Source organism: Macaca nemestrina, chromosome 18, assembly GCF_043159975.1.
Source record: "Macaca nemestrina isolate mMacNem1 chromosome 18, mMacNem.hap1, whole genome shotgun sequence".
Taxonomy (NCBI): Eukaryota; Metazoa; Chordata; class Mammalia; order Primates; family Cercopithecidae; genus Macaca; species Macaca nemestrina.
Genome location: NC_092142.1, coordinates 4,346,345 through 4,366,562, shown reverse-complemented (window position 1 = coordinate 4,366,562; position 20,218 = coordinate 4,346,345). Strand labels below are relative to the sequence as shown.

Here is a 20,218-nt window from a genome sequence, read left to right as displayed (position 1 = left end):
GAAATGATCTGGAGGAAGGAAAGGAAAATACATGAGTCGGGGCAGATGATAGGTGGGGCTGAGTCAGCAGGTGCCTCTTCAGAGTGCAGGAGCCAAACATAGACCCATAGCAGCATCTCCACGTGCTTGCCTTGGGCGGTGGTCTCTTGGGTGTGACGCCAGCAGGAGAAAGAAACAAGCTCAACTTCATCAAAAGTTAAGCCGTTGTGCCGCAAAGAACATCAGGAAAGCGAAAGAACCCGCAGAATGGGAGGGAACATTTGCAGATCAGGCCTCGGACAAGGTCTAACATGTAGAATGGATAAAGAACTCATACAGCCCAATAATAAAAAGCTCACTTTAAAGGGGACAGAGGCTCCGAACAGACCACAGCTGCGTCTTGGGGTAGCTGGGCCCTTAGGACCAGCCCGGCTCCCTGAGGGGGCTTGCAGCGTCTCAGTATTCCTGAGCAGGCAGGTGGCCCTGCGTGGTCCCCATCCTGGGCACCACAAGCCCCTTTCGTGGTCCTGTCACCCTCAACAGGACGGCTGCCAGCCTAGCAGAGTCCCACTAGCAACTGTGCCCAGGAGCTGGGCTTCAAACACATGGGGAGGCAGCCCTGACCTTGAGCGTCTGCTGCCCTTATCCAACATCCCAAGGCAGAGACGAATGGCTTTGAGTCTGGCCCGAAGTTCCGGAATGCTGGCTTCTCCCATCTGAGGTGGGCAGGCCGGGATTCCTGCCTCCTGCCTCCCACCTGTGCTGTACCCAGGACCCTTTCGCCGTGTGTCATGCTCTCTGCGGCACATGCTCAGTGTTTCCCAGAACTCTGTGGGCTCACGTCCCATTGCCCACAGCGAGCAGCCCTCTTCCTAGCACAGCCTCCCGTCCTGCCTCAGTGCCCGCCTGTGCTTCTGGGGACCCCTCCCAAAGGAGCCGTCGTCCGAAAGCCCTTCCAGGGCCTGCTTCCCAAGAACCCAAACCAGACATCCTCAGGCCCCTGGTTGGTTTGTTTTTCCTCTTTAAAAAGATCAGCTTTAGGCCGGGTGTGGTGGCTCACACCTGTAATCCCAGCACTTTGGGAGGCTGAGGCAGGTGGATCACCTGAGGCTGGGAGTTCGAGACCAGTCTGGCCAACATGGCGAAACCCTGTCTTTACTAAAAATACAAAAAAAAGAAAGCCGGTCTTGGTGGTGGGTGCCTGTAATTCCAGCTACTCTGGAGGCTAAGGCAGGAGAATCACTTGAACCCAGGAGGTGGAGGTTGCAGTGAGCCGAGATCACACCATTGCACTCCAGCCAGTGACTCTATCTCAAAAAAGAAAAAAGGATCAGCTTTATTGTGACATGATTTACATACAATAAAGTCATTCAAGTGGGCAAAACTCAGTGATTTCTAGTAAATTTGAAGAATTGTATGAATATCACTACTATGTAACTATCGGGCACCTCCATCACCCCAAAAAGAAACCCGTCCCGTGGGCAGTCACTCCCCCAGGTCTGCCCTCCCTGGCCCACCACCAGGTTTTCCTCTAATATGGGTGGTTGTAGCGTCTGGAGGGCTCTGAGGCCAGCATTGTCTCCACGCCTTTTTACTTTCACCCTTTAGCCATTATTCCCTACTCCTTCAGACCCAATTCTAAAGCATGGAGACCAACCCCGGTCTAGACTGCCGAGGGCGGGGGTGAGGTGTGCAGGGACACACTCCCCAAGCTTCTGGTGAAGGTGGTGGCTGCTGCACCCCTAAACAGGCCTCTGGTGGGATTTAGTTCCATTTACCAGGAATCGTCAAGCCTGGGAGAGGCCCAGACCCTGAAAGGCTTCCCTGGCCCCTCTGAGGGCCGTGTTTTTGACCCCAGCTTGACGGGAGCCTGCGCTGTGGGGCGTACGGGCGCCCCATCCCTTTCCTGTACAGGAGGAAAGCCAGGTGCCTTCTCAGTGACTGGCCCGGGCCCCGCCTACCGCCTCCAGGAGGCTTCCTGCGTCTCCCTCTCTACTCTGCCCCGGCAGGCGTGAGGATGGCAGGTCTCGTTTTCAGATCCCTGCAGTCTCAGGGACCAGCATGAAGGCCCCCCACCACCTCGCATCTTTCCTACTCCTGACTAGGAACTCGGTTCCCTCTGTCCCCCCTCCTGGGGCCTCTGTATTCTGCATATTTGTGGTTATTCTTGGAAATATTCCAAAGCCTTCATTATCCTTTAAATATCAGGAAACCAGGGCTGTCCAGTACCCTAAAAGGGTGAAACTGTGCCTGCGTCCGTGTGGGGAATGGCTGGAGGGTGAGCGTTTCCTCTCCTGGCCACACCACGCAGCCAAGAGGTAAAGGCATGGTAGGTGTTCAGGCCCGAAGGCCGGGCCGCCGGGCGGGGCGGGGGGGCTTTGTGCCAGAGGCTCTTCAACAGCGGCCCCCGTCCAGCCTCTCCTGAGGCAGGGACAGCAGGCCCGTCCCCGGCTCCCTGGCAGCAACCTTGAGAGAAGGACTGTCTCCCCACGAGGACCCCACACCCTCTCCTCGTCTCCCCATGTGCCCCCCTCCATTGGCCCAGGGGTCCCTGGGCTCAGCCAAGACCTGTTCCTCCTCCTCACAGTGGTTCTTGGCCCACACGCTCCGCTGCTGCTTTATACAGAACTTTTTATTGTGTCAACATCACCCTCCTGAAACGGGGCCCGCGGAGACACACAGCTGCGGAAGGAGTCAGTGCATACCGTCGCTCTGCTCAGAACGACGAAGTCTTTTCACACAAAATACGTGGTGCTGGACCTCACGAACGACAGGGCCCCGCTGCCTGGAGAGTCCTGAAGCCGCACACACGCGTGATGAACGTGACAGCCCAGATGCAGACAGCACGCGTGTGCGGGTTTAGTGGTCCAGGCGCCACGAGCCGGGTTCGGCCTGTGATGTGATTTTCGGAAACACGGAACAGGCCTTGGTGATGCCCCAAACAGAGCAGAGATGACCGCCACTCAGTTTTCACAGGAGCTGCCCTCCAGGAAATCCAGTGTGTCAGCGTCACCGCAGAGCACTCTCTGTTTGTAGATGGGACACAGGCTCTGGGCTAAGATGCTGTCGGCAGCCTTCCGCCTTTGTGGGTGCCCAGGGGCGTGACTGCTGTGTGGGGTGCAGGGCAGAACCTCCCTGGGTAGCACCTGCCCACATGCAGGACGCCTCTGTCCCTGGCGCCTTCCCACCGGATGCCAGGACCACCTCTCCTGCTGCGACAACTGCAGGGGCTCCTCAGAATTCCGGGGTGCCTCCAGAGCTGCCCCCATCAAGACCTCCTGCCTCAGAAGCTGATGGGAGCAGGTGACGGCAGCGTGGTGACCGCCAGGAGACTCTCCTTGGGGCCTGTAATACTCTCACGTGCTCTCTCAGACGAGCGAAGCGTGTGCTTTTCACAAGCATATTTTATCAGAACACAACATGTGACCCTAGAGTCGGGTACAATGAGCTGAGCCCGGCTTCCTTGCCTTCTACCAAAAGTGAGGGAGACAGACCCCCCACCCCACACCTGCTTCCATGCCCATCCCAGGGGCAGCATGGGAGAGAGCGGAGGGCAGTGCTGGCTGCAGCCTTGCGCTTGTCTCCTGGCCCATGACCCACCCCAGGCCCCATCACTCCTGCTAACCCCTGTCCCTCTCGCAGGATGGTGTTCTTCCTGGAGGACGTCATGGCCTGCACCAAGCGCCTGCTGGAGTGGATCGCCGGCTGGCTACCGCGTCACTGCATCGGGGCCATCCTGGTGTCGCTCCCTGCACTGGCCGTCTACTCCCATGTCACCTCCGAATTTGAGACGAACATACACGTAAGTAAAGGCTCAGCTGTTTTATTTCCACATTCTCCTGGACTCCCTAATCTCTCTCTTTAACTCACTTGGGATAGCAATTTAAAAATAAACCCTTTGGCTGGGCACGGTGGCTCACACCTATAATCCCAGCACTTTGGGAGGCCAAGGCGGGCGGATCACTTTTAATCCCAGCTACTCGGGAGGCTGAGGCCGGAGAATCTCTTGAACCCGGGAGGCGGAGGTTGCAGTGAGCTGAGATTGCACCACCGCACTACATCCTGGGTGACAGAGCGAGACTCTGTCACAAAATAAAATAAAATGGGGCCGGGCACAGTGGCTCACGCCTGTAATCCCAGCACTTTGGGAGGCCGAGGCGGGTGGATCACCAGGTCAGGAGATTGAGACCATCCTGGCTAACACGGTGAAACCCCGTCTCTACTGAAAATACAAAAAATTAGCCAGGCGTGGTGGTGGGCGCCTGTAGTCCCAGCCACTTGGGAGGCTGAGGCAGGAGAATGACCTGAACCCACAAGGCGGAGCTTGCAGTGAGCAGAGATCGCACCACTGCATTCCAGCCTGGGCGAAAGAGTGAGACTCCATCTCAAAACAAAATAAAAATAAAATTAAAAACAAAATAAAATAAAAATAAACCCTCGAAGAGGCATGAACTCTTTTGCTATCCTGAGTCGACTTAACACCGGGCTGCCCAGATGCTCACGCCCTGGCAATGGCCAGGCTGGGGAGTCCCCAGTGGGCACAAGTCCCTGCCAATGTGCCTTGTTCTTCATCAAGTTCCAAATGAGTCATTTTCCTTTACACTTTACAAACAAGCGTCTGCCCCACATTTCCTAACCGTGTGAGAAGCATACCTGGCAGACGGAATTGACTCGTGCCCGGATCGGCTGCTGCTGGTTGGGAAGGGACCTTTGCTAAACTCCGTGGAGAGGGAACCAGCGCGGCCGTGGGAGATGATGCTTCTGGTGCATGGGCTTCCGGGCGGGCTGATGGTGTTTGGCACTTTAGCCCCACATCACATCTCATTGGGCCCCGAGGAAAAGCTTTTTGAAGGAAGCTGATCACACAGTGGTTCTCGAACAAGGGGGCCTCCCTTCCCTTTCCACGGAGACACGTGGCGTTTCCCACGCCTGCAGAGGCGCGTGATACCGTGTGAACAGGGAGCCTCATGCTGGCTAGTGAACCTACAGGCTTGATCTGTCCTTGACACTGCCCACTACCAAAAGTAAGACTGACTGGGGATAGTAAGCAATCAGATGGTATTGGTGGTATTTTTAGATTACACAGAAACATGGATTAGGCCGGGCACAGTGGCTCACGCCTGTAATCCTAGACACTATGGGAGGCCGAGGCAGGTGGATCACCTGAGGTCAGGAGTTCGAGACCAGCCTGGCCAGAGATGGTGAAACCCCGTCTCTACTAAAAATACAAAAATTAACCAGGCGTGGTGTCAGGAGCCTGTCATCCCAGCTACTCAGGAGGCTGAGGCAGGGGAATCACTTGAACCCGGGAGGCAGAGTTTGCAATGAGCTGAGATCGCACTGCTGCACTCCAGCCTGGGCGACAGAGCGAGACTCTGTCTCAAAAAAAAAAAAAAAAAAAAAAGAAGGAAACATGGATTAGTGGTGAATGTTTTGGCGGCCCAGGTATACTGGTGGTGGTTGGGGGGCCCTGGGCAGCTGTCCTAACCCTTCCCCTCTTGCAGTTCCCAGTGTTCACAGGCTCTGCCGCGCTGATTGCCGTCGTGCACTACTGTAACTTCTGCCAGCTCAGCTCCTGGATGAGGTCCTCTCTCGCCACCGTTGTGGGGGCCGGGCCGCTGCTCCTGCTCTACGTCTCCCTGTGCCCAGACAGGTACGCGGCCGGCACTGCGTGCGGGCAGCAGGGTGCGTGGCCACCTTTCCTGAGGTCGCTTAGGGCCTGACTGCATTTGCACATTGCTTCTCACGTCTAGATAGAGATGTTTCCCATCATGACCCAAAGTAGCTTTCAGCACATATCATGTCAAAGAGCTAACGAGATGCCCTTAGAATAATACGCAAAAGAAAGAAAAAGAGTGTCATTTAGAACAGCACTCTGGATGTTTGAATGTAGACGTCCTGGAAAACATAATGCCGCCATTGCAGGCGTGAGGTGACTTCTGATGAATGGGATGAAATCTAAGAAAGTGGGGCCTGAAGGATTTCATAGAAGATGGTCGAGGCCATGAAAGGGCGGAGGTACAGGTGGACATGAAGGTGGAGAGGAAGCTGGTGCTGACTTTCCTTGAGTAGGGTAGGGTTCGTGAACCAGGACGGGTCACAGCCTGGAAGGAGGAGTGAAGACGTAGGATGATCTGGCGAGTCACCTGGGCCTCATTTCTAAATATTATGTCAGGCTGGGCGCGGTGGCTCACGCCTGTAATCCCAGCACTTTGGGAGGCGGAGGCAGGCAGATCATGTGAGCTCAGGAGTTCAAGACCAGCCTGGCCAACATGGTGAAACCCCGTCTCTACTAAAAATACAAAAATTAGTCGGGCATGGTGGTGAGCACCTGTAATCCTAGCTACTTGGGAGGCTAAGGTAGGAGAACTGGTTGAACCCAGGAGGCGGAGGTTGCAGTGAGCTGAGATTGCGCCACTGCACTCCAGCCTGGGCAACAAGAGTGAGACTACATATCAAAAACAAACAACAAATAATAAATAGGTCAAAACGATTCCCCATATGATGTCATGAGACATAGGATTAATGATCAGTCATTGAACATAGGTCTTTTATTTTGAAATCCTCTGTATATATTGATTTCTTAAAAATAAGTCCCAGCCAGGCACGGTGCTCACACATATAATCGTAGCACTTTTGGGAGGCTGAAGCATGTGGATTGTCTGAGCTCAGGAGTTCAAGACTAGCCTGGGCAACATGATGAAACCGTGTCTCTACGAAAAATATAAAAAATTAGCCAGGTGTGGCATTGTGCACCTGTAATCCCAGCTACTCGGGAGGCTGAGGCAGGAGAATTGCTTGACCCCGGGAGGTGGAGGTTGCAGTGAACCGAGATCGTGCCACTGCACTCCAGCCTGGGTGACACAGCGAGACTCTGTCTCCAAAAATAAAAATAAAAAATAAGTCCCAAATTGCCTATTGCACACTTGCAACTGGTTTCAGGGTATTTTAAGCCTTTTCAACTAAATATGTTGTTGGAAATACAGTAATACCTTGGATAGCAGATGTAAGCAGTAGACAGTTTATTCAAATATTTCGTGATATCTTAAACCCATTAAGCTTCCATTCATGTAATAAACTTCTCCCAAATACTGGGCTTTTTCTATAACTGCTTATAAAAATGTTTCACTATTAGTGTGTATTGAAGAACGGCCTGTTTGCAATTACAGAGGGTTTAGGTGCACAGAATATTTTGAAGTCACATGGGATATTTCTTCCTTGTCCTTGCAGCAGATTTAACATTCTGGCTCCCTGAGTTATTAAGAGAACCAGAGGGACCCCTGGCATTTCCAAAATGCCCCCTTGGAGTGGCATTACTGTCGCCAAGGACCTCTGCTTGAATAAATTCAAAAGCACAAAATGATTCCAGTTGCCGCAATGTTGTCAGTATCAGATGGAGTAGGCATGGGTACCTTTGGTTAAGCAGTCCAGCCATGGGCAGCGTGAGCATCCGTCCTCAGTTTACTCAAGAATCACAATACGGAAGACATTTAAATTCCCTGCAAATTAAGATCAAAAAGGGAATGTGAAATAGGACTGTCATTCAGTACTTGAAACTTTAACAAATAGATTAAGCAAAATAAAGCAGACTTGGATTTTTCTGAAGGTGTGACCATCTAGAACGATGGTCACGATAAGCTCTTTCTCGAGAGTATGAAATCCAGCAAGCTGCTTGTTACCTTTTAAATCCATCACAGGTCCCTCGTCGGGCATTCACAGTGGCCTTTAGTTGTGGCCGCGGGATTTTTCCACCTGGAGCTGGAGAGCCACAGTGATGGGGGACCCCTCTGCCGCCCTTGCGCCCAGAGTTCAAGTAGCAGATCTGGGGTAGGGATGGTGGTTGAAGTTCCCCTCGGCCCAGAACTCCTCCATCCACGTGAGACCCTCAGAGCCCCTAATCCCATCACGGTTGCTAAGCCTCACAAGGATAGAGAGGATGCTGGATGGTAAACAAAGACATAAACTCAGCTTTACCCAGGGAACTGCCCCCAGCATTGGGAGACACAGGCGTGAAGGAAGAGGTAGAAGCAGGTGGCTTTATGTCGATGTCACAATCGCGTCTAAAACAGGAACGTAGTTTGTTCAGACTCCTCAGGTTGTCTTGTAGAACGCCTTCTTTGCTCTTTATAATAACATTTTTCTGCATTTTAATTTCAGTTCTGTATTAACTTCGCCCCTTGACGCAGTACAGAATTTCAGGTAAGCTTTTAATATTGTGCCTCTGTCTGAATAAACGAGAGTGACTATATTACCCCCTCCATTTCTAAGCTTCCTGAAAACAGTGAGATCTTGAATAAAATGAACAATATGTGCAATTCTTATAACAGAAACTAGAAAGTGTCTCCTTGTTGAAATATATCATAGTTATAATGTCTAATGGGGAAAATAAAATTTGTTTTATTATTTTAATAAGACATTAAAGTCATCGTAATTTTATGTAAGACTTTCGCATGCAACAAAGGAAATCTCGCAAATCAAAGAAAAGTTATTTTGTAAAATATTTTAAAATAACTCACTTGAAATTCAAAATACTAAATGTTTGAACCTTGCTTTACTGTAAACATCAGAATAAATTCTAAATAAATCGAAGAGTTGGAAATAAAAATTAAATAATATAAAATCTAGAAAAAGTAAAATTCAATAGTTTTCAAGCCTCTAAAACTGAGATAACTTTCCAGGCTTACAAATAATAACTAGTACCACAAAGAGAAGATGGACAGGTTTGAGAGGAAGGGAGAGAAAATCAAAGAGACAGGAAAAGACCGGACGTGGGGACTCACGCCTATAATCCCAGCACTTTGGGAGGCCAAGGTGGGAAGATTACTTGATGCCTGGAGTTCTAGACCAGCCTGGACAACATAGCAAAATCCTGTTTCTGCAAAAAATTTAAAAAATTAGCCAGGTGTGGTGGTATGCACGTGTAGTCCCAGCTACTCGGGAGGCTAAGGTGGGCTTGAGGCCAGGAATTCGAGGCTGTATCGAGCTGTGATGGTGCCCTTGCACCCCAGCCTGGTTGTCACAGCAAGACTCTGTCTCAAAAAAAAAAAAGAAAAAGAAAAAAGAAAACGGCCAGGCATGCTGGCTCACGCCTGTAATCCCAGCACTTTGGGAGGCTGAGGTGGGTGGATCACCTGAGGTCAGGACTTCAAGACCAGCCTAGCCAACATGGCAAAACCCCGTGTCTACTAAAAATACAAAAATTAGCCGGGGTGGTGGGGGGGCACCTGTCATCCTAGCTACTTGGGAGGCTGAGGCATGAGAATTGCTTGAACCCGGAATGCGGGGGTCGCAGTGAGCCGAGATTGGCCACTGCACTCCAGCCTGGGCAACAGAGTGAGATTCTGTCTCAAAAAAAAAAAAAAAAAAAAAAAGATTCGTTAGCAACTGCAGTTGTCAATAATAAATAAATTAATTGATTCTACATTTATTCAAATATTACAACTGTGAAAATGTAGCAAATACGGAAAACATGTAAGATTTTCATTTACTAGGTGAAATTATGTACTGTAGGTACAACTAGGTATTTGTATATAGTAGAGATTTGTGTGAGATGTAATACTTAGGTTATAATGAATGAGTAATGATTACAGCTGTAGTATTTAAAAGTAAAGGACCTAGCACCTTTTTTTAACCTTTTATTCATGTATATGTCAGTATGCACAGAAGAATACCTGATCATAAAAGGATAGCTCAGTACATTTTCACCAGAGAACACTCTCATTTAGCTACCACCCACACCAAGAAGTAAAGCATTACCAGCACCCCAGAAGTCCCCTAACCCCACCGCTGGTGACTCCCTCTCCCCTGACCTGACCACATCCCTAGGGTAGATTTTAAATGGCACTGAAATATACCAAGGTGTTCACCGAAGCCACATTTGGCTGGTTGGCCCTGCAAGTGATGTTTGCTTTCTGTTTTTCTCGATGTGTCTATCCTTCTTCTCCATGATATTAGATTACACTGTATTTTACTCTAACTTCCATTTATGACTTAAAAATTAACTCCTGCATTTAGTCACATGAAATTCCTCTTTTTGAGCCGGGCATGGTGGCTCGCACCTGTAATCCCAACACTTTGGGAGGCTGAGTGGGTGGATCACCTGAGGTCAGGAGTTCAACACCAGCCTGAAAACATGTTTGTGAAACCCCATCCCTACTAAAAATTCAAAAATTAGCTGGATGTGGTGGCGGGCGCCTGTAATTCCAGCTACTCAGGAGGCTGAGGCAGGAGAAGCACTAGAACCCGGGAGGCAGAGGTTGCAGTGAGCTGAAATGGCGCCATGGCACTCCAGCCTGGGGGACAGAGCAAGACTCCGTCTCAAAAAAAAAAAAAAAAATCCCTCTTTTTGAAATGGACCTTTGCTATTTGAATTTAGGAATAGGATCAGCTCCTTGTTCCTTTGGTATTAGAACAGGAAACGCAGGTTCTAGCTGGGAAGCTTCCCTCGTACCTGTTTGTCACAGATGCCTTCTGCGGCAAGGCAGCCCCCTTGGTTTCTGAGTGCACGTCCTGTGTATGATGACTTCTCTTCCTTGGAAGCAAAGGTGGAAAGCAGACTCCATGCTCTGCCTCCCTCTCCCTCTGGCACTAGCCCATGTGCAGCTGTCCCTCCTCTGCCTGGAGGGGCCTGGCCTGCGCCCATCTCCAGAGTCGGCCGTGCTGCTGGCTCCGGCTCCCACAGATTAGAGCAGGCCACACAAGCGATAACCGATTGAGAAGCCCAGACACAGTCTCCCGTTTCCACCACAGAGACTGGAAATGCCCCCCTGCATGTAACGGGGATGTGAGACCTTGGTGACACCTGCTCCTGAAGGGTACTGTTCTCGGTGTCACCACTTTGAGAAATCAAAAGAAAGGTCAACTCCTCATCCAACAAGACGGGCTCCCAAAAGCTTCCCCCTAGTCCACATTCTCTTCCTGCTCTATTTAAAACCAACCAGAGTGCTCAAGGAGCTGGACAGAAATATGTTTGAGTCATCATCGTGACAAATGGTTATTTTGCTTAGTACTTGGGATGTAGGGTACGTAGTGTCATTTGTTTCAATAACAGTTCGCGAAATGAGTCAGTGAGGCACACGGTGTCTTCCCGCGGAGGACTCTTGGTTCCTGGTCATAGGCATTGAGTCAGAGAAGTCGTATCAGGGCTCCCAAGACCAGCCGCGGGTGGACTCCGGACTCCGCAATCCGCTCTCTCATGGCTGTGATTTATTATAGTAAAAAGACATAAAGTAGAATCAGCAAAGGGAAGGGTGTCTGAGTTGATGTTTGGAGGAAGCCAGCACCAGCTTCCAGGAGTCTTCTCGTGGAGTCACACGGGATGGGCTTACTTCCTCCAGCAGTGAATGGTGACAACACTTGTAACATGCTGTCTACCAGGGAACCTCATTAAACACTCGGTGTCCAGGCTTTGTATTAGGGGCTGTTCAGGGCGGCAGCCTCTGCCTAGCATGTGTAAATTCCAGACTTCCAGCAGGAAAGCGGGTATTCAGTGTAAACGTCCTTGTTTATGCAGTGTGGGCATCGTGAGCCACTCTTGTCAAGGAATGGCAGGAACCCTCCCCAAATCCCAGCTCCCCGGTGCCAGCCACCACCTTTGCAGGCAGGCCTTTCCTGCACAGAACCTTAGGCCAGAAGGGAGGTAACCATGCTCCAGTCCATATTCACAGCTCACATGCGAGGAAACCGAGACCCAGAACGATGGCATGGCCTAGCCAAGATGCTGGAACTCCCCCGCGGTCCAGCCAGGATGGAGCCCCGGGGTTCTGTTCCACCCACGGCCAGGGCTTTTGCGGTTGTGCTTCACAGAGGACCATGATGACCACACAGGTCAAGCTCATTGTTTTTTAATATCCCAAGTCACAGTTAGTAAAACTCATTAAACCCTTTGATTAAAGAATTGAGCTTTTGGCCAGGCATGGTGGCTCGTGCCTGTAATCCCAGCACTTTGGGAGGCCAAGGCAGGTGGATCACCTGAGGTCAGGAGTTCGAGAGACCAGCCTGGCCAACATGGTGAAACCCCATTTCTACTAAAAATACAAAAATTAGCCAGGCATGGTGGCACACACCTGTAGTCCCAGCTACTCGGGAGACTGAGACAGGAGAATCGCTTGAACCTGGAGGCGGAGGTTGCAGTGAGCCAAGATTGCACCACTGCACTCCAGCCAGGGCAACAGAGCAAGGAAAAAAAAAATGAGTTTTGGCCGGGTGCGGTGGCTCATCCCCTTAATCCCAGCACTTTGGGAGGCCAAGACAGACAGATTGCTTGAGCTCAGGAGTTCAAGACCAGCCTGGGCAACATGGTGAGAGCGTGTCTCTAAAAGAAAGAGAATTGAGCTTTCCAGTGTGATGGAGCTGTCTAAACTGTGGATCCGCCTATCGCATATAGAAGTGTGTAGTGACCGGCCGGGCGCGGTGGCTCAAGCCTGTAATCCCAGCACTTTGGGAGGCCGAGACGGGCGGATCACGAGGTCAGGAGATCGAGACCATCCTGGCTAACACAACGAAACCCCGTCTCCACTAAAAATACAAAAAAATTAGCCGGGCGTGGTGGCGGCACCTGTAGTCCCAGCTACTCGGGAGGCTGAGGCAGGAGAATGGCGGGAACCCGGGAGGCGGAGCTTGCAGTGAGCCGAGATCGCGCCACTGCACTCCAGCCTGGGCGACAGAGCGAGACTCCGCCTCAAAAAAAAAAAAAAAGAAGTGTGTAGTGACCAAGCCCATTATTGCATCAAATCAACGTTTGCGTGAACAGAACAGTCACGGTGTTGTGAAAAAGAAAAGGACTAGAAGGCAGTTCAACAAATGTTAATAGTGATTGCCTCTGGATGGCAGGACGATGGAGGAATCTTTTTTTTCTGTTTTATTTCTACATTTCCTATGATGAGTGTGTAGTATTTTTAAATGGGAAAAAATGTATTCCAGCCCACTGGGGAGGCAGAAGCAGAATTGTTTGAACCCAAGACTTTGAGACCAGCCTGGGCAACATAGTAAGGCCTCATCTCTACAAAAGGTTCAAAAAATTAGCCAGGTGTGGTGGTGCATGCTTGTAGGCCCAGCTAATCTGGAGACTGAGGCGGGAGGATCACTTTAGCCTGGGAGGTCCAAGCTGCAGTGAGCTAGGATCTCACCACTGCAGTCCAGCTTGGGTGACAGAGAAAGACCCTGTCTCTTAAAAAAAAAAAATTTATATATATATATATGTATATATGTGTGTGTAGATATGTATGTGTGTATATATATATATTCCAAACAAACTTTAAGAAATTATGCTACTCAGCCAGGTGTGGTGGCTCACACCTATAATCCCAGCACTTTGGGAGGCCAAGGCAGGCAGATCATTTGAGGTCAGGAGTTTGAGACCAGCACAGCCAACGTGGTGAAACCCCGTTTCTACCAAAACAAAAAATAATAATAATCTGGGCATGGTGGCGTGCACCTGTCGTCCGAGCTACGCAGAAGGCTGAGGCAGGAGAGTTGCTTGAACCCAGGAGGCAGAGTTTGCGGTGAGATGAGATCACACCACTGCACTTTAACCTGGGTGACAGAGCGAGACTCCTTCTCAAAAAAAAAGGGGGGGGAGCAGAAACTGGTTCAGCCTTGTTTAGAAGGGCAATTTGGAAATTTCTAAGGAAATTCCAAATGTGCAGTATTTAAAATGACTCAGCACTTCCCTACACACAAAGATAGGAGTAGAGGAATATTCCCTGTGACACTGTTTGTGGTAGAAAAAGACAGACTCGGGCCCAGTTCCATCAGGAGGAATCTGGTTAAATTACAGAATTTCCGAGTGCTAGAACACCGCACAGCCATGAGAAAATAACAGCACCGGGTAAACTGTTAGCATTGTCCTGAGTGATTTCGGCAAAAAGAATTAACCCAGAATCGGGGAAATGGTGTCTTATCAAACTTTTTTAAATAGGTAGAGAGTATAGAACTCATAAAAGCTGTTTGTAAAATGACAAGTTTATTGGATTAGAAATCTAAAAACCAAGGCCAGGCACGGTGGCTCACGCGTGTAATCCCAGCACTTTGGGAGGCTGACTTGGGCGGGTCACCTGAGGTTGGGAGTTTGAGATCAGCCTGACCAACATGGAGAAACCCCGTCTCTAATAAAAATACAAAATTAGCCAGGCATGGTGGCACACGCCTGTAAACTCAGCTACTCGGGAGGCTGAGGCAGGAGAATCGCTTGAACCTGGGAGGCAGAGGTTGTAGTGAGCCAAGATCTTGCCATTGCACTCCAGCCTGGTAAACGAGCAAAACTCCATCTCAAAAAAAAAAAAAAAAAAAAAAAGAAAGAAAGAAAAATATAAGAACCAAATATGTCAGAGAATGTTAAATTTCTTGGGTATGATGATGATATTGTAGTTACACAGGGAAACATCCTTATTCTTAGGAGATATATACTGAACTATTTAGAGCCGAAGTGTCATGTCAGCAACTTATTTTCAAAATATTCATTCAGCAAAAAGCCGGCTACAGTGGCTCACACCTGTCATCCCAGAACTGAGGCAGGCAGATCACTTCGAGGTCAGGAGTTTGAGACTGGCCTGGCCAACATGATGAAACCCTGTCTCTACTAAAAATACAAAAATTAGCCAGGCATGGTGGCACATGCCTATAGTCCCAGCTCAGAGAGGCTGAGGCAGGAGGATCACTTGAACTCAGGAAGTAGAAGTTGCAGTGAGCCAAGATCGTACCAGTGCACTCCAGCCTGGGCAACAGAGCAAGACTCAATCTTAAAAAAAAAAAAAAAAAGATGGTAGGCCAGGCACAGTTAAAACCTGTAATCCCGGCACTTTGGAAGGCCAAGGTGGGAGGATGGCTTGAAGTTAGGAGTTTCAGTACAGCCTTGGCAACCAGCAAGACCCTGTCTCTTCAAAAAAAAAAATTTTTTTTTAATGAGCCGGGTGTGGTGGTGCCTGCCTGTAATCCCAGCTACTTAGGAGGCTGAGGCAGGAGGATCATTTGAGCCCCGGAGTTTAAGGCTGCAGTGAGCCATGATCGTGCCATTGCACTCCAGCCTGGACAGCAGAGACCATGTCTCTAAAAAAACAAAGGAGAGAGAAAAGAAAAGATTTTTGAAAGAAGCTAAAGACTTCTTAAAAAAAAAAAAAAAAAAAGAAAAGAAAAATTACCAAACACTTAAAGAAGTTAGTTACAGGGCTGGGCACAGCAGCGCATGCCTGTAATTCCAGCACTTTCAGAGGCCAAGGCAGGAGGAGCCCAGGAGTGCAAGACCCACCTGGGCAACACGGTGAGACCCCACCTCTATTTAAGAAAATCAAATAAATCAGTTTCAAAAGTTAGTCTTTATTCCTCCACACCTTCAGCCAGCCCGAACCAGAAATGGGCAGCTTGACAGCTTCAGGTTGTTGAAGGCCTGGACTCAACAACGCTTTGCATAGCTAGCGGGGCTGTTCTGAACTTGGAAGCACCGAGCAGTAACCTCTCCCTTTCCCGTGTCTTTGCTCTCCAGTTCCGAGAGGAACCCGTGCAATAGCTCAGTGCCACGTGACCTCCGGCGGCCGGCCAGCCTCATCGGCCAGGAGGTGGTTCTCGTCTTCTTTCTCCTGCTCTTGTTGGTCTGGTTCCTGAATCGCGAATTCGAAGTCAGCTACCGTCTCCACTACCACGGGGACGTGGAAGCGGATCTTCACCGCACCAAGATCCAGAGCATGCGGGATCAGGCGGACTGGCTGCTGAGAAACATCATCCCCTACCACGTGGCTGAGCAGCTGAAGGTGTCCCAGACCTACTCCAAGAACCACGACAGTGGAGGGGTGATCTTCGCCAGCATCGTCAACTTCAGCGAGTTCTACGAGGAGAACTACGAGGGTGGCAAGGAGTGCTACCGGGTCCTCAACGAGCTCATCGGGGACTTCGATGAGCTCCTAAGCAAGCCGGACTACAGCAGCATTGAGAAGATCAAGACCATCGGAGCCACGTACATGGCGGCGTCGGGGCTGAACACCGCACAGGCCCAGGATGGCAGCCACCCACAGGAGCATCTGCAGATCCTGTTCGAGTTCGCCAAGGAGATGATGCGTGTGGTGGACGACTTCAACAGCAACATGCTGTGGTTCAACTTCAAGCTCCGCGTCGGCTTCAACCACGGGCCCCTCACGGCCGGGGTCATCGGCACCACCAAGCTGCTGTACGACATCTGGGGAGACACCGTCAACATCGCCAGCAGGATGGACACCACCGGCGTGGAGTGCCGCATCCAGGTGAGCGAAGAGAGCTACCGCGTCTTGAGCAAGATGGGCTACGACTTCGACTACAGAGGGACCGTGAACGTCAAGGGGAAAGGCCAGATGAAAACCTACTTGTACCCAAAGTGCACGGACCACGGGGTCTTCCCGCAGCACCAGCTGTCCATCTCCCCAGACATCCGCGTCCAGGTGGATGGCAGCATCGGACGGTCTCCCACAGACGAGATTGCCAACCTGGTGCCTTCTGTCCAGTATGTGGACAAGACATCTCTGGGTTCTGAGAGCAGCACGCAGGCCAAGGACGCCCACCTGTCCCCCAAGAGACCCTGGAAAGAGCCCGTCAAAGCCGAAGAAAGGGGTCGATTTGGCAGAGCCATAGAGAAAGACGACTGTGACGAAACAGGAGTAGAAGAAGCCAACGAACTCACCAAGCTCAACGTTTCAAAGAGTGTGTGAGGCGGCGCCCACCCGCTGCCCGAGGTGCTCTGTTTGTCGAAACACAATAATATTTGTATTTGGCTGTTGTGCTTTCAAAGTGCCACAGTTTCCCTCCCTGGACGTGGTGTTATGTGGTCATTTCAGCCCTAACTTCTGTGTGGATCACAGTTATTCAGGGTTCATTTTCATCCATTTCTTTCGCCCCATTCCCTGGAAACCCTGCTGCCTCTGGGTCATCCGTTCAGCACGTGGTGGAGAACAAGTGCCTTCAGGGCTGGCCTCAGCCTCGAGTTTCGGGACAGAGGCCGCCAGTGGAGATCATGGCTTTAGGTATTATTTGACTTTTAGAGCAAAAGCTGTGGTTAAGATCTCATTTTTATTGCTTTTTCCCACATCCCGTGAGACTCTATTTTCGGTTCCCTGGCTAATACCCTGTTTTTGAGTTTATTTTGTTTCTGTCTACGTCGCAGTGTTCCCCAGCGACCCGACCTCTCTATGTAAGCACACATGCGCACACACTTGCATTCATGAATCTGATATAAAGTGCCAGTAATCCACCAAGAGGGGGTGCAAAGGGGGAGCATCAGGACAGCTCTGCCACCCCCATTGCCCACCCGCACTTTCCCGGAGCACCGGGCCCCGTGGGCTGTGGGTGATCCACACTCCCTGCACTGAGCGGGTTCAGGGGCTCCCCCACATGCATGCAGGCCAAGACGGCAAATGCCAGCTGGGCACAACGCCCATGTGGCCAGGCCTTGGGGTCTCAGAGCCGCCTCTCACCCCCGACCCTCCACCCAAGGGGTCTCCCCGTCGGGAGGGGAGGCGTTGGTCCCGGAAGCTGACTCATCGGAGAGGGAAACACCAAATACACATCCGAGGTTGCATTTATTTATTTATTTATTTATCCGGAAGCATGTGCGCTCCCGGGAAGGGGTGCTGGGTCCTCAGGGTGGGGGGACGTAGCCACAGGGGAGGGCAGTTCCCAGGAAGATAACCAGAGGTCTCTTTTGTGTTTTGGCCACCTGGGGCCACCCCCAACCTCCCCACCCCAAGAGGGGTCTGAGAGAGACCCCAAAGCATGGCCAGTGCGATTCTGAGGCTAGGGGAATAGAAGCCCAGCAGCTGCCCCTGCCGCCCACGGGGGCTCCTCCCTGCTGGGGTCCAGCTCAGGACCACGGGGGTCTGGGCCGGCAGCACTAGCACCATCTTGGCTTCCACAAATTCAGGAAGTTTCTTGGCTCCCTCCCGCTGTCAGACGGCACAGGCCTGTCTGTGGCCGGATTTAATCCGGGGAGCGAATTCCAGCCTCTGAGACGGAGTTCTCACACCGTATCTAGGGACAGAGTCAACTGGATGCAAACGCGGGGTTTGTGGGGGGCGGAATCCCAAGGGTGGGGTGAGAGACCCAGGGGAGCTCCCTCCGGGCGCTCAGCTGCTGGTCCTGTCTGATTATGTTTTGCCGCATTGAGTCTGAAGTTTATGTGGAAGTGAACTCGCCCGAGTTGTCCAGTTGGAGTCGTAGCCACTCTTTCAGGGGACCCGGCGACGCCGATGAGGCCCTGGGCGCGCTCCTTGTCATTCTTGTCCGATGTCCCTATGCGTTTTGCTTTCCGCTGTCAAATCTCAGTGTCTCATTCTCACACCGCATCAGTCCCCATCATCACTCCTCCTCCCCAAAGAGATACAGATTGCCCTCATCTCCGGCATGAAGAAGTCACGATTCTGACCCGCCGCCTCTCCAGGGGCGGTGCCCGGGACGGCCACCCAGCAGGACAGCCGGAGCCGGGGTCCCGGCGTCCAGGGGGTTCAGGGCACCCCCGTTAGCTGTAAGGTTTTCCATCAGGTGTGACTGTCAGTTTGCTGGTCTTCCAATACCGAAGAAAGGGTGGTTGTGACAATACCTCTTGCTTCTAAAGAATGTATATTATGAAACACGGCAGATTTTTTTTTTCCTTAAAAAATACTACCTGATACTTTCCTTGTTTGTGGGGATTGTGGTCACATGAAGCTCTTTCTGCATCAGTATTAAGGTGTGTATTTGAATGTCCTCCCCACTCCTTTCCCTTCTGGGCTGTGTAGCTTTGAGGGGCTGGGCGTTTGCTCATGTCCTTGCTGTCTCGCTCAGAACATGCTCTGCAAAGTTTTTCTCTGCACACACTTCTTCCCCATCAAGCCCTTTTCCTTCCCCTACCACAAAGGTCTTTGTGATTCCTCAGCCCGGGAACCCAAGGAGCTGCAAAGTGGAGTCTGGTTCAGCCCCGTGCAAACTCACCCAGAGCTTAACGTTGTCTTTAAAAACACCCTGAGCCTTCCTAACCAGCCAGTGCAGACGTTCTCTCTGGGCCATGAAGCCCCTCGGGTCCTCCCCGTCCCCTGCTCCGAAGCATACCTCAGTGCAGAACCGCGGAGTCTCTGCGGCAGAAACGCCGTGCATCTCCGACTGTTGGCAGTGAGCACGTCGTGCGGGAGACACGAGTTTCTAAGCAGCTGGCACGAGGGCTGCTGACGGCATGGGTCGTGCTTCAGGGTGGCAATACCTCTTAGGAACTTAGGGCAGGAAGCAATACTTCAGCATTGAATGTGTGTAAATAGTTGCTTTGAGTTGCAATTGCTATTTTCTCAGCCCCAGCTCAGATGGAATTATATATCCATATAGATATATGGTAAACAAGCACACACAATTTTATCCAATGCAAACAAATGTAGAGCATCAGTTACAAAACCCTCGAATAGCTTGAGAGTCCCACAGGCTCTGCCACACCTGTGACTCCATCCACACTGACGTCACCCGCGGGGTCCCACCTGCACATTTGCACACGGTCCGGAGAGCCAAAGGCCGCGTGCTTCCTGTTACATGGGCTGCAATCATTTGTAGTTTCCAAAGACACGTCTGCATTTGAATTTCTAGATTTACGAGGTAAGGAGTTTTTTTTTTTTTTTTTTTTTTTAATTGGTTGTTTGGAAAATCACATCATGCCTAGAATCTGAAATTGAATTAGCAAGAACCGACTGTTTGCATTTTCCATATTTCCTTTGATCTGCTCTTTTTAAATTGTTAATTCCAATAATTTCAAAATGCATTCACTGAAGAAATGGACATTAAAATATTCTAAAATTTAAATATTTGGTGCCTGGTATTTTCTTATGGAAAAGATGAGCACTGCTTCAGGGAGGAGGGCCGTCTTCCTGGGACGTCTCGTGTTTCCTGCGATCTGTGGCTCCCTGGGTGGGTTTGCCTTGCCTTCACATCATGACTTCAGAAACAGGGCAAGTAAAAAACCCTGTGTGTGTGTGTGTTATTTTTTTAATTGGATATATTTGCTGCAGTTAACTTGAGTTGCCAAGTATTTTTACACAGAATTTTTTAAACCATAAAAATAAGGTCGCAGGACAAGTTCTGCTTGTGAGATTTTCCCTGTCAGGCCTTCTCAGTCGTTTTCTGCAACATCTTTAGAGAAGGAATTGAGGGGGAAGAGAAAAAAAGTAGGTTTTCTGGCCGGGCGCGGTGGCTCAAGCCTGTAATCCCAGCACTTTGGGAGGCCGAGACGGGCGGATCACGAGGTCAGGAGATCGAGACCATCCTGGCT

The 20,218-nt window shown here is 50.6% G+C and overlaps 1 protein-coding gene across 3 annotated transcripts in view; it reads left to right on the top strand.

The window, feature by feature from the left end:
* Positions 1 to 19,752, top strand: part of LOC105467851 (adenylate cyclase 9) — a 157,113-nt gene extending 137,361 nt beyond the window's left edge. For all 3 annotated transcript variants that reach the window (XM_011717618.3, XM_011717619.3, XM_011717616.3), the window contains exons 8-11: positions 3,622 to 3,781; positions 5,484 to 5,632; positions 8,137 to 8,178; positions 15,458 to 19,752. In XM_011717618.3, coding sequence (XP_011715920.1) covers positions 3,622 to 3,781; positions 5,484 to 5,632; positions 8,137 to 8,178; positions 15,458 to 16,649 — 1,543 coding nt within the window. In that variant the 3' untranslated portion in view covers positions 16,650 to 19,752. The remainder of the gene's footprint in view (positions 1 to 3,621; positions 3,782 to 5,483; positions 5,633 to 8,136; positions 8,179 to 15,457) is intronic.
* Positions 19,753 to 20,218: the final 466 nt, after the last annotated feature.